Source organism: Polistes dominula, unplaced genomic scaffold, assembly GCF_049000335.1.
Source record: "Polistes dominula isolate Pdom_NZ unplaced genomic scaffold, Pdom_raw_medaka contig_16, whole genome shotgun sequence".
Taxonomy (NCBI): domain Eukaryota; kingdom Metazoa; phylum Arthropoda; class Insecta; order Hymenoptera; family Vespidae; genus Polistes; species Polistes dominula.
This window is the reverse complement of record NW_028301040.1, coordinates 2,479,490-2,503,603: the sequence shown is the minus strand read 5'-3', so window position 1 is coordinate 2,503,603 and position 24,114 is coordinate 2,479,490. Positions and strand designations below refer to the sequence as shown.

General features: G+C 30.5%; 2 protein-coding genes across 4 annotated transcripts in view; one reads left to right on the top strand and one right to left on the bottom strand.

Annotated features, from left to right (window-relative positions):
- barc (RRM1_TatSF1_like and RRM2_TatSF1_like domain-containing protein barc) overlaps positions 1 to 24,114 on the top strand; it is a 48,040-nt gene that overhangs the window by 685 nt on the left and 23,241 nt on the right. For both annotated transcript variants that reach the window (XM_015318063.2, XM_089174875.1), the window contains exon 3: positions 71 to 445. In XM_015318063.2, coding sequence (XP_015173549.1) covers positions 71 to 445 — 375 coding nt within the window. The remainder of the gene's footprint in view (positions 1 to 70; positions 446 to 24,114) is intronic.
- Positions 441 to 10,783, bottom strand: LOC107064890 (uncharacterized). 2 transcript variants are annotated; one of them, XM_015318065.2, is made up of 6 exons: positions 10,152 to 10,783; positions 2,558 to 2,833; positions 2,168 to 2,401; positions 1,850 to 2,060; positions 1,414 to 1,698; positions 441 to 1,278 (listed from the first exon to the last, which is right to left on the bottom strand). In XM_015318065.2, exons 1-5 carry the CDS (start codon positions 10,186 to 10,188, stop codon positions 1,458 to 1,460), a joined length of 999 nt encoding a protein of 332 aa, XP_015173551.1. In that variant the 5' UTR covers positions 10,189 to 10,783; the 3' UTR covers positions 441 to 1,278; positions 1,414 to 1,457. The 2 variants fall into 2 exon arrangements, with proteins under 2 accessions (XP_015173551.1, XP_015173550.1); XM_015318064.2 differs by having other exon boundaries at positions 441 to 1,698; positions 10,152 to 10,782.

The following is a 24,114-nucleotide window of genomic DNA, read 5'->3' as shown; positions in this document are numbered from 1 at the left end:
TATACTGAATTTTATTAAATACAAAATGTAAATTTCAAATCTAATTTTTAATCTTTAAATTTGATCTTAGGTGGATGAAGATTTTATGGCTAGATATCAAATGAGCTACGGATTTGTCGATCCAAATGCAACAGAATCATCGAAAAAGTTACCAGAAAAGTCTGTAAAACTTCCACCTCCTCAACCAAAGTTAACGAAGGAACAGAAAAAAGCAGAAGCCAAAAGAAAATCTCAGGAGCCACCGACTTGGTTCGAGATAGATGAACGCCACAATACTGCTATTTACGTTTCTGGATTACCTTTGGACATCACTATGGAGGAAATTACAGAACTGTTCAACAAATGTGGTCTCATTGCGAGGGATGAGAAAAACAAAGACAAGATCAAATTGTATAGGGATTCCAATGGGGAATTGAAGGGTGATGCTCTTTGCACGTATATCAAGGTAAGTGCTTAAATTTCTTTTAATGTTCGATTAAATGTTTTTTTATTTTCGTTATTATTTTTAATTATAACATGAGACGTTAAACGTACAATGTTTGAGGCAGACGATTGCGGTTCTACATATTTACAGATAAAGCAGTGTAAAAGTAACATTATTTCAATAGAATTATATATATATATGTATACGTATGTATAACGTGTTAAAACTAAGAATTTCAACTAGCAGTAATATTTAATTACTAAAGTAAATCAAATAATTGTTTCAATAACATGAACTTCTATATAACATTGATACATTACAAATTTTCATGTTTTTTTTTCTTTTCTTTTTTTTTTTTTTTCGAAGCTTTCGTTAATAGCGAAGAAATATAATTTGATATGTTGTAGTACAAGGGTTTAATACTCGTAATTTCGAACTTGAGTTTATTATAATAATTATATTTTTACTTGTTTTTTTTTTTTTTTTTTTTTTTTTTTTTTTTTTTTTTAAATTTGGAAAGATTTTAAATAGGCGATTATTTTATCTTCGGATACATATTTTGAAAAACATATATAATGCTGTTTAAGAGAGAACGAATTACAATTAGATTCTAACAGATATTATATATAGTTTGTATATATATTTTTATGTAATTGTTGTTCTTTTGCTTATATCATTGTTCTACAATTAAATCGTTTATCGCAACGTTCGATTTAGCTATTAATAAAGTTTAGAAAGATAGAGAAAGAGAAGGAGAGAAAAGGAACTATGGAGGAATCGGCTTTTCATTTTCAATTAAATAAATTATCTCAGTCTGTAGCCTCGAGAGATTTCTCAAATATTTGTTTCCTAATCTAAAAAAAAACAATAAAATACTAAAAAATGAGGAAAATCGTTTACTAAAAAGATAGAAAAGAGAGAGAGAGAGAGAGAGAGAGAGAGAAAGAAAGAAAGAAATAAAGAGAAAAGAAGACAAAAAATGGCATTACGAGAAGTCGATGAGACTCGGTGGTGTAAATTGGATTACATTTTTTTAAACTTTAAGCAAAACCTCCTCTCGAGCAAAATCATTGATTTTCGCTTGGAATTGAGATAATACGTCGTTTACATTTGATAATGATTGCGGCTGATTATGTCCCCCATTGCTCGGTCCATCTCCCATAAAAGCACCGTATTCTTGCTTTTGAGATAAAATTTGTGCGACTTTCGGCGCAGTCGCACTAGAAATCGTCTTATTAGAATGATGTCGCATTTTTTCCTTCGAATTTCTCAGTCTGAAATATGAATTACAGAAAAAAAAAAATGAGTCCACATTTTTTGTTGTTATTTTTCTTTTTCTTTTATTAACGAGTAAGATAAATTAGAAGGAAAAGAAGGGATATATTTCTTTTTTCTTTTATAATCGCATTATTTAAGTTGATTTACCTGATAGGTGGCCTCGAGCCAGGATTCACGCCATGAGCCCATTGTTGATTCGCGTTTTGTTCGGTCCAATCTCTGGTCCAATCAGTCAGATTTTTTTTTCGTCTATTATTTTGCCTCTGAAACTCGCCGAGATATTTTTTCCCTTGTTTACGCGGCTTTAATCTTTGGTATTGCGGTGCAAAAGGATCGGCCGTCTTTTTACGTCTTCTGGCTGTAATTTTATAAAAAGTATTTTTAAAATGAATCATCGAACAATGTTAATTAAACAATACATGTTAATTTGATGTTATATTAAGAGAAATATTAATATATTTTCACCTATTCTACCGGCTGGTACTTCACAAATATAATGCTTCGGTTGCACACAACTTTTGGCGTTCCATTTATATTTCAAAGAAGGGTCCAATACAATGCAATGCCAGGCGTATTGTTCAGACTTGCCGGGATTTATTTTACCAAAGCTCTGAAAAACCATTTTCTCGCCGGTAACACCCCACTCCCAAGCCATCTGTTGCCAGTTATAAATTCCACCTATCCATCGTTCCAATTTTGCTAAAAATAAATTTCATCTTCGTTAGGAAGGGTTAACGAGCAATTACGATTTTGCTAATTAAGAAATTTTATTTTAACGTTTTGGGTTTTAGTGGTTGTATAGTCACGCGTACGTGCATATATATATATATATACAAGTATATATGTTATGCTTACTAAATTGATCACCCATCAGGTATTTCCTTAACATTCTATCTTTCCCATTTCTATCGAGTACCGCCAAAGTTGCATTTCTGTCCTTGCAATGAAAGTGCGCTTCTCTCCAGGGTGCAGTACCTGCGCTCAAGTAATAGCAAAATCTTTTCAATCGAAAAAATCCTATTGGGCAGGCGAATCGTTTGATCCGTTGGTGTTGTCGATTTGGTCTGTCTTGATTTTTTGGTGAAATGGTTATACCGAAACTGTGAGGATCTACCAAGGTCGAGGATATCCCTGTTAAAAATAAATGAACAATTCTTGTTTCATTAATTTGAAATATTTCATTCGTAATTTATTCATAAAATATTATACGATATATTATTATTTATTAACGTCTAACACGCTTACGAATTATACGCTACGCGTATTTTATTTCTAATCTTTTGTTAATACGTAGAATTCATCTTTGAAGTCTGTTTAATGAATTTCTAGTTGCACAGTTTGAAAGCATTTCTCGCAGTTATTTGCGCGTTCGGGTTCTCTCTGCTTTTCAATTAATGCTCGGTTTAATTAATTTCAAAGTCTAGCGAAATCCAACATATGGCATCGAATTGAAAGCAATACATCATTTGATTTGAATTTCATTCAGACTATATATACATGTATTATGTGTATTTAGATACAAGGTTAGAACACGGCCGTTCTAAAAGATTACATTTTTCAATTGTATCCTTGAATTTTCAAAGATTACGTAAGTACTTATATCTATACATATGTACATGTGTCTGTTTCATGGTTGAATAGACGTAAACGCCTATGTTATTACGAAAGGATATATTTGTCGATCGTTCTAACAAATGCGGGCTAATGTTTGAGAATCAATTTTCTCTTACATGATGACGATATTTAATGGAAGATCATATGATCATTTTGTGTTGAATTACTTTTTGTGTCAGTAAGACCGGTTGCACACCGTGCGTGCAACAATAATAATGAGGAATTATCATTATTCAGAGATAATAAATGAGGATTTATCACGCATCAGGGATAACATTTTTAAACGGGTCAGCAATTTTAGGTATTTAGGATCAATCATAAATCAGACGAACGAAATTAACGAAGAACTTAAGAAAAGAATCAATTTAGGCAATGTATACTTTTATTCGGTTAATAAATTACTCAGCTTGCGCAATTGCTGTCTAGGAGCTTCAAAATTAGGATATATAGGACAATCAATACCGGTAGTTCTTTATGGTAGTGAAACGTGGTCACTTACATTAAAGGACGAAAATAAATTCAGGGTTTTCTAAAATAAAGTTTTTCGTAAAATCTTCGGTTTACAACGGGATGAGGAAACGGACGAATAGAGAAAATTCCATAACGTAGAAATACATTGAGTGTACAACATTCAACATCGTAAAATCACGCTGATTAAGATGGACTGGTCACATGGCGCACATAGGGGAGGATTGAATAGTACATAAAATACTGATCGGTATATACCGAACGGGAAAGACCACTGGGTAGACCGAGACATAGATGGGAAGACAATATTAGGAGGGATCTTAAGGAAATATGCTATGAAGACCGCGAATTGAGGGGTCGCACTCAGGAACGGGAACACTGGCGGGATTTAATATTTCCGGCAATGAACTTTCGAGTTCTTAATGTCAATTAACAATAAAAATAATAATAATAGTATCTTTAAAGTATGTTTAAACAAAATTTGGCATTGATTTTCTTGCGTACCAAAAAAAGAAAAAAAAAGGAACAAAACAAAATAAAATTTAACTCGTGGGAATCGTGTTCGAAAAAAGTCCTGGTCTCGAATGGGTTTAACAAAACAACCAACTCGTTATTTTTGTATTAATCCTGCTTGGAAAATCACTCTTGTTCGTTAGATTTATTTTTTTGTTTTGTTATTTGACGTATTTTCTTTTTCGCGTGTATATATCTCGATTATTTTTTTCTCTCTCTTTTTTCTGTTATTTTTTTACAATAATTTAATTAATAATAAATATAATAAATCTGTAAAGTCGGTGTTGCATTGTTATAAACGACTATATCGATATTTCGACGTAATTGCACGAAATTTTATGTTATATACACGATATTAATTATATTCTTTGAATTATTGTGTTTAATAGTCTCTGGTATTCGTGAATAGTTACATGGTTATTTTCTAACACGAATTTATGGCGGTTACATGGTTCATGTCATTCCCGTTCATCTAATTGACCGACAATGGGAATTCTCTCAGAGAACAACCGACTATTTATTACATTCACACGTTCACCAAGATCTTTTATTACTTTGCGACGATTGCCCTTATTTCATACAATTCATTTTATATATTTGAAACAAATATTATACGTATTTATGAATGCATTAACTTTCCTTTTCTATTAATCTCTGTGTCTCTTTCATTTTCTTGTTCCCCGTATGACTTATCTGTAATTTTCTTGACCTTATTACGAAATTTCGATTAGTTATCAATGACACTTTTCTTTCAAAACCCCCTCCACTTTCACGTCAGTTACGCGAAACATCCTTTAGAGATATGAAGATCGATGAAGAAGTATCGTATATCAGAAAGTTTAGAAACAAATTGAACAGTCCATCGATAGAGAAGAGCCAAGTTGAAAATAAACTTCCGCGTAGGGTGGAATGTGCTTAACCCGGTTCAATGCATTTAATGATGCTTATTCTGAGAAACAATATTGTTCTAGAAAATTGTCTTGGTTTTATTAAACTAGACGGGAACACACCGAAAATTATATATTCTCGTGTGAACGAACTACTACGAGAAATAATCTTATTTTACGAAATAATATTTGTCAAAGCTAAATTATATGTTAAATTTGTAAATTCGGTGTTTGTACATTTTATTATTTTAACTTTAATGAGATCCTTTATGATAATAATTGAAAGTATTATTGTTAATTGTATTATTACACGTTTATGCCCAGGTTAATTATTATTTATTTAAAAAAAAAAAACACACACACACACACACCTCATGTTTTGTATTACATAATTTATATTATTGCACGAGTTTAAATTTAATCGACAATAAATTGGCGAGTTGTTTCAAATGTAGAACATACCCGAGGAATTTCTTTAAAACTTGCCAAGTAGTTGATTGATGTTTAGTTTCTTGGTTAGAATTATTTTTTTTTTATGTTTTTCAAAAACATTTAACAAACAAACGATATCGCTTAAGAAATCGTTAGCTTTTATCGTTTTCTTATATATGACATTCGTGATCTCTATCGTTAACTATTGGTAGTTTGCCGACATAAACGGATGCGTATGCATTCGATGCAAATTTGTATAGAAATTTTTTTTTTATTTTTTTTTTTTTTATTGTTATTATTTATACATACACCGCGAATGCTGCGACGAATTTATTTAAAATTTTCCTATAGGTCAAGTCTCTCGGTGCTCGTTAAAAAGAAAATTTACGTAACTTTTTCACATGTATGCATATACGTTTACTACATTATACGATACTACCACTACTATTACGTAGTATACGCATATGTGTGTGTGTATGTGTGCTGTGTGTGCTGTGTGTATAACCAATTTCAACTTGTTAATCATTCGTTCTCGATAATAAGCTCTTTAAACTTTGAAAATAGATTTATGTGTATTTATCGAAGATATCTCGATAAATATTAAATATCATTCGTATTTCGTATTATACTATTTATTTATTTATTTTTTTTTTCATTTTATTTTTAAAAAAAGGAAAAAGAAAAAGAAAATATCAAATCAAATGAATTTTCAAGTTTAATAGAATCGTAAATCTATTTATAATTGTTTTCATTTATTTTTCGGCATATAGGAGTCAATGTCGAAACGTTTCGAGTTCGTGTTCGAGTTCTCGTAGCAGAATAATTTACGTCGACACAGGTAGTACGTGAATTATTGGACATACGCGGTCACGTGTTATCGTAAATTAAATTTCACTGTTGTAGAAATGGTCCAGTTTCGTGGTTTGGAGCATCGTAACTCGTGAGAGTAAGTACTATGGGAGTTCTATTCCGTTTTAGTATTTGGCCGAGGATCGTTCGTTTGGGAAAACGATATCATCCGTGCATCAATAAGATAGGATATCACCTTTACACTTTAAATCGTACCACCGATGCTACCTTTCGAAAGATCCATTTTCTATAAACAAGTTTGAGTTCGATAGAGAAACAGAGTAAGAGAGAGAGAGAAAACGAAAGCTTGCAGATATACTATACCATTTTCGATGCATCGAATGATCACTATCGTTTTATAACGACACCCTGTTCCATTTATTATATTTCAAAGTTGGAAGAAAGAGAGGCTTTTAAAACGAGTATTCGTATTTATCCAATCTAATATATCGATCATAATTTTATTTTCTATCATTCGTTTCTAAGATAAGAAGAGAAAGAAAGAAAAAAATAGAAGAAAGTTTATTACCAACGTTCGAAGACTTTATCGGTTTGCTTTCGATTTTATCTATTTTTTTGTTTGCTTCGCATTATTATTAGTAAAAGTGTACGTAGAATATTAGCAATACAGGTCGAGTCAAATATTGTTTTACTCAAATTATATTTTTCTTTATCAATTTACTTTTGTATTTTTTAATTTTTTTCTTGGAGTAGAATAATCGATTGTGAATCATCTGAAGTATATATATTAACGATGTTATATAAATTATATTTTATCTTAATTTGGTAAATAGATGATTATGATGAATGACAGGAATCGTTGACTCACTCTATAAATACGGTTAGATTAATATAGAAACAGATATGCAAAAGAACATGCTGCGTAAATGGTTTTTCAGAACATAATTCGTGAGTAATAGAGCAAGTCGCGAGTTACGTTGAAATTAGCGAGTTCGTATTGATAAAACGACGGTAAATTATCGATAATTCTTTTTCTACTGGTAACTATGACGTTAATTGACCTAATTTTTCTTCAAACTTCGAAATATTTTCCGAATTTTCACGTCAAGTTGAAAAACAAATCTATTATTTCTACGTTTTCCCTAACTGACGTTTATTTAATAATGAAAAAACAGGTTGTTAGATCCACCCACCAAATGTTCCTACTTTCATTCATAATGTAAATAATATATGGTATGTGTTACAAGGCAAACTCGCGAGATCTGTATTGTAACAAGGTTCAATTTCGCGCATGACTCATTCACGAACTTTTGGTTGGTGTTCAACAATATCTACTTGATTATTTCACCAAAGTACATTTACTTCTTAATTACATAAATATTAATACATTTTGCACGTAAATTAAATATTCCTTTCCACTTATCTAGAAATGTGTATATTTTGAAAATGTAAACGTACGAAACATATTTCATGGATATCTGAATTCATAATATACATATAATTTAAATTTAACTATAAATTTAATCTTATTCACATTTCTAATACATTATTCCAAATGATTTTTATTTTTATTTCTAAAAAAAAAAAAACAATAGTAAATGAAAGATGTCGCCCGTTTATCTCCTCCTCCTCCTCCTCCTTCTTCATAAGAGAGGAGATTCGAAGTGCAACGATAAAGTTTATCCTTGAAGATCGTCGTTCCAGAGAAAGAAAAGCATAAAAAATAAAAATAAAAAAAAGAAAGAAAGAAAGAAAAGGACCGGATTCTTGCCAGTCATCATTTCTTCTAGGCTCATAAAAATTCTTAAAGCATATATTAGAGAGATTCAACGATAAGCTAATTCGGTGTCTTTTCGTATCTGACTGAAACGTTTATGTGATAAGAGGATAAGAAAAACGTTATTACATAAGTTGTGCAAAAGAGAAAGAAAGAAAGAAAGAGAGAGAGAGAGAGAGAGAGAGAGAGAGAATAACCATGGTTTGTTCTTGTCTTTGACAATTTATCGTACCTTTTCTCGCGGACATGCAAGTGAAAAAGAAGAGTGAAATAAATTTGAATCTGGCTTGATAGTATGTGCCTAGCACTATTTGCTATCTTCTATCTCTATCTCTGTCTTTCTCTTTCTCTTTCTTTCTCTCTTATTCGCCCTATCTTCGCGAACGAATTCTGAACAGGCGAAAATAGATCTTAGCCGGTTGGCTCTAAAGCCTTGCACCTATTCATCTCTCTCTCTCTCTCTCTCTCTCTCTCTCTTTCTTTCATACACACATATATACACTTGCACTCTCGTGTTCTGGTGCTTTGGGGGATAGAGTAACAACATAATTCGATTACTGGATCATTTACCGATAGCATCTAGTTTGCAAGGCTGGTGTTTCTCTATCGAGTTACCTGACAATCGCTTGAGCAATTAACACGTCCAGCATACGTCGGACTTGGTACTATAGATCATTTTCACATAGATACAACTTCTTCTCTCTTTCTCTCTCTCTCTCTCTCTCTCTTGATATTAGTTCGAAGATCGTATCGAAAACTTATTAATTTTCTATTTATAAAGAACCAACATTCTTCTTAAGTGTTAAGATTTGAAAATTGTTAAATGATTTACAAGTAAAACCTTATTCGTATCACTCCATTATCGTTTTTTGTTTGTTGTTTTTGTTTTTGAAAGCTATAACGATACAGGACATTAATATAAAAATTGTTCATAGGCGAAGGACAACGCGGCGGGAGAAATGGTCAAGGTTGTTTGCTATGAAGAATTGTACTTGTTAGCAATCGATTACACACGCGTCAAACACGACAGATTCGAATTTATTTAGAGGCGTATAATCGGTATAATATCGCAATTATTTTCTTTCCTACAGTTAGTAGAATGAAAAAAAAAAAGAAAAAAAGAAAAAAAAGTCGTACGAGTTAATTGCATCTCGCGTTGAATTTTTTTTAATTTTTTAATTTTTTTTGTTAATCTCATTTCAGCCTTCGAAGTTATTTGCTGGAAGAATTTATCCATATGTCTTTTTTTTTTTTTCTCTTAATCGTAGTCGACACCTTTTATAAAATCGATTATGATTTTTATTTTACTATTTTTTGTTTTTTGTTTTGTGCATTCGAAAAAGAGACGTCTCTTATATATCTCTCGTCGTTTTTATCATTTTCATATTCTTCACGCGTATTCTCTCGTTCGTAGATTCGAGATATCATCGTGGTGTTATCTCGTTGCGAACCAATTTGAAAATCTCTAATTGGTACGTCGCGTGTATATATTATAGTTGGCGCGCATGCGACGATCGTTACCTGGTGTGTTAGTTCGTAAGACGCGTAAGACAAATGTGGGTTTCGCATTCCATCCTCAAAGATGTATGCATCGATAACACCATCTCCTATGTTTAATATTGTTAATTAAGGCTAATTCGTTAACGCTCTAGCTTATCGATTTATTTCCATTTTTTTTTTTTTTTTTTAGCGGGACGATTTTCTTCTATGTTTTTTTTTACTAGTGGTAAATGGTGTTGGTGGTTTAAAGTAAAAATTTGATTATATTGAAAAATTCGTCCAAAGTGAGTCATTTAACAAGTGTACACGATTATTTTAATAATAAACGTTCTAATTATAAAGAAGATACATTAAAAAAAAAAATATGAAACAAACACGAGGATACGTTCTTTCTTTTTTTTTCAAGATAAGGAATAAACGTTTAGACGTTAAATTTTTGTTTGTTTACCTGTCGCACAGAGCAGAAGGATCCAAAGTTTCCACATGATTTATGTCAGAGTTACAAATCGCGATAAATTATTCACCAAAATCGTCGTTAGCGTTACGAAGACGTAGATGATACGAAATCGTCCTCATTATCGAGCACTAGTTAACCGCGTTTATATCACCTTTGATCTGTTTTTTTTTTCCTTTCGTACGATCGATGATCGATCGATCTATCAGTCGATCGTTTGATCCTTCGATTAAATCCGATTCAATTCAATTTGATTCAATCGAAACGAAGATCGATGAAAACTTAAATTTATCAAATAGATTTCTCGTTAATTCGATATTCTATTTATTTATATAATAATAATAATATTATTATTATTATTATCTTATAAACGAACGATCGTATTTTTTGTTGGTGTGCGTGCACTTAACGAATGAAAGTAAAAATAAAAAATGTTTTTCTTGATATTGGAAAACAACAATTCCATACGTTTGTTCACATTTTTCGAGACATTTTCTTTTTGTCGAATTAGAAAATTTTTTGTTTTCGATTAGTTATCATAGTTCATGCGTATATATGTATATTTAATGTGAATTATTACGAGGAACGTTCTTCGATGAAGGTTCGCGGACGACTGAGGCTGCCAACGACGTCGAGTCCACCACGTCGACGAGGAGGTATAGGTCTCGAGTATAGAGGGAGAGTACGAAAGAGGAAGAGTGAGAAAGAAAGAGAGAGAGGAGGGTATAAGGGAAAGATAGATAGATATAGAAAGAGCTAGAAAGAAAGAGAAAGAGAGAGATACGCGAGTTTTCGATCCTGACTACTACTCGTACTTCCTACCCGGATACTTTCTCGATATCGTAGCATTTTTCAGACTACACTTTTACACAGCTGCGTTTGCCATCATTTCTTCTGTCAAATAACGAGCAAGCACGGTGACATGTGACACTACCTGGATTTCTTCCTTTCGAGAAATGCGAGAAGGGGAAAAAATGGAGAAAGAGAATAATAAAAAGAAGAAGAAGAAAAAAAAACGTGATAGAAGAAAAGGAGGTGGTGATAAAAAGAAAAAAAAAGAAAATATTGCGGGAAGAACGAGCTTCTTCCTTCTAAGGAAAAAAATTTCAGAAAGAAAGAGATATATATATTATATATGTAGAGTGAAAGAGAGAGAGAGAGAGAGAGGTAATGCGAAAAAAAGAAAATTTCTTCCTTCTTTCATTGTGTCGCATTGCTATTCGTCTCTTCTTTTCATCGAGGCCGATTCTTTTTCCGGAGAGTATTTTTTTGTTATTTTTTATTTTTTTATTTTTTATTATATATTCTAAAAAATTTCAAAACGAACGGGTCAGCTTTTTTTTTCTTCTCTCCCTCGGGCCAACTTCCTTTGGGATAAATCTTCATCGAGACGAATTATCTATCCTTTCGTGTCGCGAAATAGATTTCGATGCTATTCCACACGTTATTTTCATTTTGTTAGATATATTCGCGAGATGGATATAATATAATACGGATTTATTTTATGCACCAACGAGAGACAAAAAAGTATTCCTGTACGCGCAGGGGTTGTTTCTACTTTTTCTTGTCTCCTCTCTCTCTCTCTCTCTCTCTCTCTCTCTTTTCATATTTTATTTTTTTGTTTCTGTTTTTCTTTTTTGTTTTGTTTTTTTTTTCTTTTACAAATGTAAAATAATATGTAGATACTGCGTTGTTGTGTATACATACGCGCGTGCAACGGAGGGCGTATTTCACGTTGTACAACGTGACGTACAATTTGATCTTTTTGTTTTATTTTTATTATTTTTATTTTTATTTTTTTTTTCGTTAACATAAATATTTGAAAATAATAATAACGAAGTATTGTATTCTATACAGTACTACTACTCATTGTTGTTTATTTAAAAAAATAAATCAAAATATATATAAAAAAAAAAAAAAGAAGAACAAACCTAACGCTATTGTAAATATAATTTTTATTTCCCGGTGGCAGGAGTTCTCTTTCTCTTTCTCTTTCTCTCTTTTATTTTTCTTTCTTTTATTTATTTTATTTTTTGTTTGTTTGTTTGTTTGTTTGAATGTTACATTTTTTAACGAAACGGAATTCATTCCCTTCTTAGATTCACGCTCGAGGGAAAAATGCAACAATTCTTTTACCGAACTCTCCTCGTATTATAAATATTATTAATCTAGAAACTCTCCTTGAGAAAGTGGGTAAATTTTTGACGCACCTGGTACGGAAAGATTGCGAATGCTGAAAGGTGGGTTAGCAAAAAAAAAAAGAAAAAAGAGAGAAAGAGAGATAGAGGTAGAAAAGAAATATACAGTCTTCGTCTTTAAATTACCAGGCTGGTTTAATAAGCGAATAGATGGGGGAGAGATTGTACCCTTATTTTCAACCCGAACAAAACGAATACTACGATTTTGCTCGAGTTAACTGAGAATCCCTTACAACGGTTTCAAAAATATTTCCTCCAAAAGAAAAAAGAAAATCGCGAATAATACACGTGTTGTTGCTATGAAGAAAAATGAAATTCTTACTTATTTATTCAGAATGTTACTCTCGTACGTTTTGAAAATTTCTACATTAATTAAATGTAAAAATATGTAAAAAAAAAAAAAAAAAAAAAATTGTATTTAACATAAAAACCGATCGAACGAATTTAACTTAAATTATTATCCAATCGTATTATTCATTGATTATTCGAGATAGATTTTATTGAAATTAATCGAAAAAAAAAAAAAAAACAAAGAAAACAAAAAATATGAAAAGGATGTGAAAAGGGATTTGGATTAAAAATAAAATAATCCATCAGGGGCAAGAAGTGCGCGCGTTGATATAAACGGCTAAACTTCAACATGATACATATATATATATATATATATATATATATATATATATGCATTTATTTAAACATATACATATATACATATACATATACATATACGGTTTACATAGATACATATATTAGCTTCCGCTTCGTTGAAACATTGAAGTGGAGGAAGCATCGATTCGATTTCGGCGGATGTAAAATGCAGGAGCGACTCAGTAAGCTCGACGATAAAATACAAGAGCGATTATCGTAAAGAGAGAAAGAGAGAGAGAGAGAGAGAGAAAGAGAAAGAGAAAAAAGAGACAGAGAAAGAAAGTGGTCTCTTTCTCTCTCTCTACATCGAAATATTCGGTTCAACGAACCCATCCCCCTTTTGGCCCAAGTGAGAGAGAGGGAGAGTAACATCGTGTATTTCGTACCAAGGAGGAGGCGTTGGCGGCTGAAATATGTTCGGTACATAGAGTTCACGCTTGTAAGAATTGAGATCAGTGGTCGTTGCATTTACGAGTACGGGTCTTATTCATCTTGTAACATCGACGAACCATTAATATTCTCTTACATACTTTATTGGTACCTCTTGTTTTTTTTTTATTCTACTAAATTATATTTACATTATGTAAGCGATGTATACATTGATACAGTTATCAATTTCCTTCAATTGAACGTGATAAAAAGAAAAAATATATATATATATGTATTCTTCTTCGTTTTTCCCCTTTTTGTTTCTTCGAATTCATTTCAATAATTGTCATCGTTTATTGTGAGTTATTCAAGAAACGTCGTCATCCCCTTTTTATTTATACGTCACTTAAATACTTTAGTTTTGAATTTATTCAAGTAAAAACACGTGTATTATAAAACTTTTGTGCACGATTTGTAACGCTCGTTTTTGAAAGTAATCGATATGATGTAATTATTTCTTTTCTTCTTCTTCTTCTTTTTTTTTTTTTAATCTTTTTTTAATAGATTATTTCTCATTATTTTCTCTGCTAACAAGATTCTTCGATGTCATGAACATCTTTTCGTCGAAGAAAGATTTTTATATATATATATTTTTTTCTCTTTTTCTTTTTTTACATTTCTTTCTTTATTTCAGTCTCTCTCTCTCTCTCTCTCTCTTTTTTATCATCATCAAACTATATTAAAGTTCTAATCGTGTCTTTAATGAGCTATCAAGTAGACTCATTCGATTGGCTAAAACGTTGAACCATTAGAATAGACTTATTTCGTTCCTTTTTTGTTTCTTTTATAAAATACAGATCGATGTCGTGATTTCGAAGGAATAATTATGCCTTTATTCGGGATGTAACGTTGATTGCCGATATAATTGTTCATTAATGAGCGAAGGAACAAATAGGTGAATATCTTATCGATCGTTGATTGGGGAGTAACGTTAATTACCGTATCGTGTATCTTTGATGATCCGATAAGAGGTAAATTCTCGGTTAAATTCGATTCTCCTCTTTTAATTGGGGTCTTGTAATGTTTTGCTGGGACCAATCATCACACGTTCGAATATTAAACGTTATTTTATTTTTATTTAGTTTATTTCTTTTTTTTTTTTTGTAATTTTATCTTTGTCTTTTTTTTCGAATTTTCTTATTTATCTCTGTGTCATTGTTTTATCGTCGAAGATAAAATGCAAAATGTTCAAAAAATTTTCAACCGCAACGAAAACCACGACGACAAAGACTAACCTAAGAAAAAGAAGAAGAAGAAAAAAAAAGAAAAAGAAGAAGAAGAAGAAGAAGACTTTTATGCGTATGCAATGGTGAACGACTGAACAAATATCGTTATCTCAACTCTTTTAGTTATTTTCTTATCCTTGAACTCGGATACCGTTTGGCGTCACCATCTCACGTTTACATACCTTGTACCCACCGTTTTCTACATTCGCCAATGCCCGGCTTCTCTTTTTTGAAATTCTATGGGCATACGTATAAAACCGTACGCAGTCTATATAGCACGAACGACCTTACGTTGATTTTATTCCCTCGTTGAAGTTAAACTCCACTTGGATTGTGTCTTACCTTTGAAATTTTCACATTTTATTCTTTTCATATAAACGTTAAATATTGATCTCACGATCTGGGCTAAGGTTAATTGAAAGAACGAAACTTGTTTTCTTTTTTCGTTTTTTGTTCTTTTCCACCTAACCCCCTATCCTAACTTTTCTTCATTATTATTTGAAAGGAATACCAGTTTGTGAAGATTTTCTTTTTCTTTCTATGTATTTATTTATATTTCTTTCTTTTTCCCCCTTTTCATTCTTTATATTTTATTTAAATTCCTCTTTTGATTTTTCTAGGTTTTATTTAACGATTCCCAGGTGTATCGTAGTTATACGTTTTGTCTTCTTTTCTGCATACTTATTTTGTTGAAAGATTTTATAATTGTTATCATTTAAGAATGATTATATAAATTTTCTTTGTGTTGATACGAAACAAGCAAGCACATTTAATTACCTAATTCGTTCTTTTAAGCACGTACCATCTTAGTATATTTCTATTTTTAATATTTTATTATTCATAGCCAACAACAACAAAGATGATGCATTTTTTATTATTCGCAATTAGACAGTATTTTTGTATTCTCGTATTCACACCTAGGTGAATTTTAATCAGTTCGACTCATTTAGATATCGCCTTTACTCTTTGTTCTACTTTTTCTAGATGTGTCTGTGGGTGTAATCTATCTTTTACCTTTTTATTTCCTTCTTTTTTCTGGCATCTCGAAGGACGTTTTAAACGAGAGAAAAGAGACTCTTTTTGTTTTTCATACGAAACTATCTTACTCGTGCGTGTCATGCAGTTAATTATGCGCATAAGCGTGTCTTCTTAATTAAAAGACACTGTTACGTTTCTTTTGTTCAGTCCTTTTATTTTTTTTTTTGTTAAAATAAGTTTGACTCTCTTAGAAGATAAATATTAAAATAACAAAATCTACGAGATCGTAGTAGTGGTAGTAGAATTTTCATTCGTTAAATTATCGACTAGTTTGTTTCATGGATTAATCATCTTTTCTTGTCTACCGAAAGTAGACACATGTGATTGCAGCAACACTCACGTCTCATGAAATCCCACGCGAATTTGAGTAGGAGAATTCGTTTACCTCGACAAATCTCATGACTCAAATCTTAACTGCAAAGTATTATGTTTCATCTCAACAAGTCGATTAAGTAACTTTTGTTGTTCTTCGAAACGGAGTCCATACCATGTTTGCTAACATCGAGTTAAATAAAACAGTAGCTTGGTTTCGTTTTTATGAATCATTTTTTATCCTATTTTTTCTTTTGTGAATTAAGTTAAAATAACGAGTCGAAAAATGAATTAAACGATATTTGAATTATTTCACATTTTTCAATTGCGATCGAATCACAGTCATCGATTGATCGAAACAAATCAATTTATGTTAACTCTTATCGATCGTCAGGTTTTTAGAAATGTTATAAGTGATTTCAGTAAATATTATTCAACACACAAACAAACGAAATTAAATTTAGTATTAATTTTAATAATAATTAATTTATTATTAGAAATTAATTCAGTATTAAAAGAATAACTTATTATTTATTTATTTATTTATTTTTTTTTAAGGAGTACTACTAAATATATGAAATTATTAATAATATATTTTTATTATTATTTATTATTATAACAACCAATAAGGATTAAATATCTCGCTTAACTATTGTATCAAATTAAAAATAATATATTGTGATAATTGCATTAGTATTTTGCACGTAACAAACATTGAATTTGAAAAGTTTGTGCCGATTTTTGGTAGATGGCGTAAAGTTCTTTTGCTAAAAAACCTGAGAAATTCTGGGAGAACAAAATTTTGAAGTTACCCTTAAAGATGGAGAAAAAAAGGTTATGGAACAGAATAACATTTATATAAAATTTAATAAATATATGCCAAAAAAAAAAGCTTAAATGTGTTGCACGAACTTTTCGGACAACCCAATAGAATCACACAACTGCTGATATACTTTTCTTTAAAAATGTAAAAAAAAAAAAAAAAAAAAAAATGGAACAAAAGATGAAACCAGAAAAATATCGATTGATTTTGATTAAAATTAGTGTAGTAGTAGTTTAAATCGAAAACTCGCGGCTTCGATCGGCTTCATACACGACTGCTGTGATGTATCCAATAGATAGTCAGAGTGATAAATGGAATTGGCGTGAGGCCATTAAACGGAAACGCTTGTCCCACGAGCTTCTCTGCGGCGTGACGATATTTTTGAAGTAGGTTTATCTCGAGAGGAGCTTAAGTTCACTAGTTTGGCCAACGACAAATCGATTTTTGCTATGAGACCGATGAGCTTTTGGTTACATTTCGATTCCTCCAAAATACGCCACATACACACACATATTACACACATACAGTTATTCCGAATTATTTGATTTTATTTTGCCAAGATTTCGATTAGCGTTCTCTTTTATGTTGTTTCTTGTTTTTTCTTTTCTCGTTAGAAATCATTTGTCAAATAAAACGTCACGTGTATTATTAATTTTAAATCGTAATATATATATAGTTAGTTTATATATATATATATAAACTAAAATTTATCTTTAGTCATAGTTTAATTATCATCAAAGTAACACGTTTAACATTTTCATTTAGTTTCGTTCTATCGATTCGAAATTATATTTTACGTTGATTATTTAGTTTATTCATTTTTTTTTTCTATCATCCTTATCGTTATTATTATTATTTTTATTTTTAAATTTATTTTGATAACATCGTGGAATATTTTCTCTCGTGACGTTTTTTTTTATCGTTTACCAACGTCATATTAAATCTCTCGTAATAAGTCGAGAAACACGGTTGCAAGAGAATAAAGTAGAGAAGAGAGGGAGTGGAAAAGGGTAGAAGAGGGAGAGGGAGATGGGTAATAGAATCTTGTTTGAACTATTCGTTACGTTTAACTCGGTTAACCGGATATCATTGAAAAATAGATAGAACGATGCATCGTCGATGGCCGTGTGAGTCATTGGCATAATCATCGCTATCATTAAATTCCTTCGCGTAAATTCGCCATACCTATGGAGTAATTACGTTGTTTTCGCGTTACGCAAATTAATTTCTCCCCCTACCCCTCGTCTCCCCTGTTTTTGTCATTTCTCAAACGCGATGAGCGCTTTTTATTATGAAACGTAACACACACACACACATACTCTCACGAAGGAAAATTGATTTATAAAATAAAATTATCTTTCGAAAATGAGTAACAATAATGAATATTATTAATATGAATATTAAAAAAAAAAAAAAAAACAAACAAACAAAATCGAACAAAATAAAATGATTATTATATTTAATCCATGATATTATTTCGATGGTTTTTGTGCAAGGTGATTTCTTGAATTCTCTTTACATACCATTTTTTTAATTTATTATTTATTTATTTTTTTTTGCTTTCATACTTTACCTAAAAATCCAATACTTTTAAAGCCATGCCACTCTGTGGCGTCGTACGTGGCGATTAACTGTCGCATATAACCATTTGGAATTCTGGGTTAAAACCTTAACAACGGGTTCGTTGAATCTCTGTTACTTTTGTTGCTTCTTTTCATCGTTCGAGAAGAAATAAAAAAAAAAAAGTAGTCGAAGCAACGAGGTGAACAATAATTTACCATATAATAAAATCAATTTTAATTATGGATGTTAAAAAAAAACAAAAAAAATGAGTGTAATATGTGTAAAAAAAAAAACAAAAAAAAAAATTAGTTTCACTTATTTATGATTGATTAAGAGAACATAAAAAAAAACAAATAGGTAGGGTAGAAGGGATAAAACAAAACTATATATATATAGTGGCATGGCTTTAAAAGTATTGGATTTTTAGGTAAAGTATGAATGCAAAAAAAAATAATAAATAAAAAAAATGGTATGTAAAAATAATTCAAGAAATTACCTTGCCAAAAACCATCGAAATAATATCATGGATTAAATATAATAATCATTTTATTTTGTTCGATTTTGTATATATATATATATATATATTACTAAGAGTTAGATGTATCTTACAATTGCTATGACAAAATAATAATAGTTTGATTACTATCAAACGATTTAATGAATTTGAAGAAATCGACTTAACGCGTTACATCCTCTCGTGCTATAGTAGTTTCTCATTTTCTCTTTTATCTTTCTTTCTCGCTCTCATTCTCATCGCGGTATTTCGAATCAAAAAAAAAAAAAAAAAACAAGAAACAGAAAAAAAATGTATAACACTCGGTGATTCCATCACGTATACGGCGCGTTTAAAGTATATTAAATCTCGTTGAATTTCACAGAACTCAGCGGTAACGGCGAAATTCAAAAGCTTTGAATAATGCGATCCAATGTCGACCATGGAAATTCAGTTCGTTCCATTAAGCTTTAATAAAGCTATTGTCGGATAGGAGAACAAAAATGAAAAATAATAAGAGAAAGGAGAGGGGCGGGGGTGGGGGCGGGAGGTAAAGGGAGTGGGGGGGGGTAGGTAAAAAAGAACGAGAAAGAATGAGAAAGGGGAAAAGAGTGAGAGAGAGAGAGAGAGAGAGAGAGAGAGAGAGAGGAAGAGAAAGAAAGAAAGATGGAATGTGTAGCAGACAGCAGCAAGGAATCGTCGATGCGAGTAATTATGCTCTTTAGTCTCATACACATATACATATGCATATACCACACCTACATCGCGAAATACGCATAGTGCTATTATTGTTGAATAATTTCGATGCTTTCTCGCATCGTTGAACGATGATGAGCTATCATGTCGTCCGATATTGACGCTCTCGTCGTCGTAGTAGCTTAAAAACTTCGTCATCGGAATTTTTTAGTGTCATATACGATGAATAATTATTATTGAAAAAAACAAAAAGAAAAAAAAGACAAAAAAAATTTGAATGTATATTGGCTTCGTGTGTGTTCTTCTTTTTTTTTTTTTTTTTTTATCTTATGTCACCTCTCATTTTTTTCCTTTTCTCTTTTTTTTTTTTTTTTTTTAAATTATTTCACATACATATACTTTTACTTAAAACAGGTTTTTTTTTTCAATTTCATATTAAATGATCGATAAAGAATAATGCTAATAATAATAATAATAATAATAATAATAATAATAATAATAATAATAATAATAATAATAATAATAATATTGATTATCTGTTTGATGACAGACAAGTTTTTAATATAATTATTTATATGCGTGTATTTGTGGAAATTCATTCGCGTAAGAAAAAAAAAACCACGAAATAAAAAGAGAGAGAGAGAGAGAGAGAGAGAGAGAGAGAGAGAGAGAGAGAAATAAACAAAAAGAAATAAAGAACAAAAATTCAAACATAGGTTCTTCATTTGGAGCGAGTTTCTCAGTTGCATCTTGACCTTACGATGGTTCCGCGCGCACTTATACTGAAACCGGTTCCATAAAGCGAAAAGTGGAGTAAACGCTGAGATCGTGCAAAAAAAAAAAAGAAATAAAAAAGTAAAGGTGGATTTCATTTTGAGTTTCGTCTGGTAACGAACAAATGGAATTCGTAGAGTTCGATTTTTCTCTTTTTTTTTGTTTTTGTTTTTCTTTTTTTCTTTGAGATTTGCAAAAAAAAAAAGAAAAGTAATACAGGAAAGTTGGATAAGTCATTTATCTTATCTGAAGTGAGATATTAAATTGTTCGATTTATGGATTAATGATATACTTAGTTGAATTCCTTATCGTTGCTTTTATTTGATTTGATTTTATTTTAATAATAATAAATCGGTTGATAATCAGAGTTTTTTTTTTTTTTTGGATTATATGGTGAATATTCCTCGTGTCTGAGCATTATCGATAAAATATGTTTCTTGGAAGTCTTATTTACGCCTATCCAATATTTATAACTCCTATCAAAAGTTTCTTCGTTACGGTTTTAACAGTAACAGTTATTTATATGTACATATATTCTATATCTAGTTTGTCAATGTGTGTGATACACGCCTTAAAACACGAGTTAAATCGTACGTAATTATTTAATTAACCTCCTTCATCATAAATAATTATTTTTTATTTTCCGGATAAAGACTAACTTGTTATTAAGTACTATTATCAAAAAAAAAAAAAAAAAAAACGAAATAGAAGAAGACAAAAAATTAAAAACTTAAAAGATAGATAGATGGGTAGAAAGAAAGAGGGAGAGAGAGAGAGAGAGAGAGAGAGAGAGAGAGAGAGAGAGAGAGAGAGAGAGGGAGAGGTAGGAAATAAAAAATAAAAAAGAACCTATGATAGAATATACGTAATTATATATTTTTATCCAATGAATCAGCCCATAGCGATTCGGTATGGGATACAAGGTGGAACGAACGTTATTCGAATCGAAAACAACGTTGGAACGTTCAAAGAGAGAGAGAGAGAGAGGTTACGTTCTACCAATTTTAATTAAATTTTGTTATATCGGTGAATTGGGATCTGTTATTTTCATCTTTTTATTTTCTTTTTATAATCGGTAGTTTTTTCAATGTTATTTTAAGAAATAAAATACGTATAATCGATATTAGACTTTTGATGGGACGATAAAGAGGATCACGTTTATATTTTTAAATCTACTTATATATATATGTTATATATTTAATTCGTAAAAACGTCTTGAATTGATAATACCGGTGAATAGTAAATAGAATTGAAAGAACGTAGGGAATATTTTTTTTTTTTTCTTTTTTTTTTAAGTATCGTATCGACAAGTTTAATACGTTTGCTTGTAACGTCGTTTGGTAAGAAATGGAGTGAGATTTTTATTTTTTAAACGTTTCTACTTGGTACCTTAGAAATCCGACACAATTCCTTTCGTGGTTCGATGCATTTTTAAACGTTCGAAAAGCACGAAGCTTTGGAAAACTGCCTCGGTCTTCTTGTCCGACGTCGTAGAAAACTTTAGTTAAAATACTTATCGGTTCGTGGAGTATATACTAACCTTTTAAAAAAGATATAATGGACAAGAAAATAAAAACAAGGAAAAAAAAGAAAGGAAATTGTGTCGTTGTGTTGGTTCCTCGATAATGGCAAAGTTTCGTGTTTTTAGTGTATGTGTCTCTTTTTGTTGTTGTAGTTGTTGTTGTTTATTTTGTTTTTACTTTTAACAAATTTTTAGGACCGAACACGACAAAGTTTAAATAACATTATCCGAATTAATTAAATTTAATTAACTTGTTTTTCAATTACTCCGCCACAATTTTCATCGGTTGATAAAATATTGTATAATATAAAAAAAAAAAAAAAAAATAAAAAATAAAAAATACAATCAATCGATTTTCGTTGATTTAAGTTTTAAAAAGGATTTAATTTTTCTTTTTTTTTTTAGATAATGTCATCGAAAAAAATTTCAGTACGCAAAATTATAGTCGAAAAAAAAAGAAAAAAGAAAAAAAAATACTTGTTCCCTGAGTCATTCGTCGAAAACACGCGAGTTTTCTCTTCTCGTGGCCGTCTGCCAAGCAGCTTTGGCCAGATGTAAAGTTGTTGCCGCATGTACAAACTCTTTTGGCGGCTCCTTTCTTTTTCTTTCTTTCATTTCTTTTTATATCTTTTTCTTTTAAAATCATTGCGATTCGTTCTCGAGAATCGTTGATTTTGCAACAGTAATTAATCATTCGGTCGATTTCGATTCGTGGTTTCACTTAACACGTATTTGTTCATTTATTATCCTTATTTGGATTAACGGAATTGTCGAAAATCGAGAACACCTGTACGTAAGGTACTCAAAATGTTCATTTATTGATTTTCTAGAATAATATTATTACGTTAATATAAATATCAATAGTGTGTTTTAAGAGATGCATATCGAATTAAAGTGAATATTTCAAAGTAGTGTATGCTTCGGTAGGCCGGAAATACAAATGTGGTCTTCATTTTTAAACTTAATAATAATAAATTTCTTGTATCTTTCATATCCACACCCACAATTCTTACATTCTTCTCCCTCCAATCATAATTCTTCATATATATTCATTCTCAGAATTTGTCACTCCTCGTAACATTCTTTCATACTGCTTATACTTTATTTGCACGATATGTCATTTCGATGGCTTATTCATCTCTTTAATGCACGTTACAATGACAATAATAATAATAATAATACTAATAATAATAATAATAATAATATGTAAATTAGATGAAATTTAATATAAGATTATTTAATATTTATTTATAATACATTTACAATGACAAATGTTTATAGAAATGAGTAGACTGTTTTAATACAACTTGTTATTTCATCGTAATAAAATTCTACACACTGTGTTAGATCATCTTTATTTAGAAAAAATAAGTGTAATATGTAGATTAGATGTGATTTAATACGAGATTATTTAATATTTATTTATAATACATTTATACAATAACAAATGTGCATAGATAAAATGAGCAAATTATTGTTATTTTATTTAACTTGTTGCATTGTTGAAATAGAATAAATTTCATTGTCGGTTTACTGTCATATTTATATAAAATAATAATTGATCACAACGGATTAAAAAGTTGGAGATAAGTTCTTCTTTCTTTTTTTCATCTCGATGTCGTACCTGGAAGAAGATTTTCCACGAAAGGAAGCGGTCATCGTGCGTTTGAATCGAACCCGGTTGGTTCGCTACACCCGTTCAGGTAGAACTGGAACTCGCTTTTCAATAATTTATTATACACGGCTTTCTATTGCATAAACCTTTATCGTCTTCTGGCGAATAATCTTCGTAGAATTTCTATAGACGTTAGGATTATCTGTATACGGGTCCAGAATTGAAAGGACGTTGTTGCATCTATGTTAATTCAAAAGCTTTCGTTCTTGAAAAAGTTATACAAAATGATTTTAATAAAATATCATGTATGTTGAATAATATTTCATGCTTTACTTGCAAAATTTATCAATAATTGTATAATTATTAATTTGTATTTTTTTCTTTCTTATAATTTAATAAAAGATTTATTTTATATTATTGGTTTTGCAAGAAAGTAAGTTTTGGTTTATATAATTTTATACTAATTTACTTACTACCGAAATTACTTTCTTGCCAAACCAATATAAACAAGTTTGTATATGTTAAATGTTTATTAGAAAAAGAATAGTCAGATTCTAAAATAGACAGAATTATCATTCTCAAAATACATTTCTTGAGTGAGACGATTAAAGCTAGGATGT

Bases quoted from the DNA above. Each gene is read 5' to 3' on its own strand.
- LOC107064890 (XM_015318065.2), bottom strand. From the start codon at position 10,188: ATGTGGAAACTTTGGATCCTTCTGCTCTGTGCGACAG. The intron at 2,402-2,557 runs GTAAGCATAACA...ATTTATTTTTAG, and splicing joins CCTGATGGGTGATCAATTTA to CAAAATTGGAACGATGGATA. The intron at 2,061-2,167 runs GTGAAAATATAT...ATAAAATTACAG, and splicing joins AGTACCAGCCGGTAGAATAG to CCAGAAGACGTAAAAAGACG.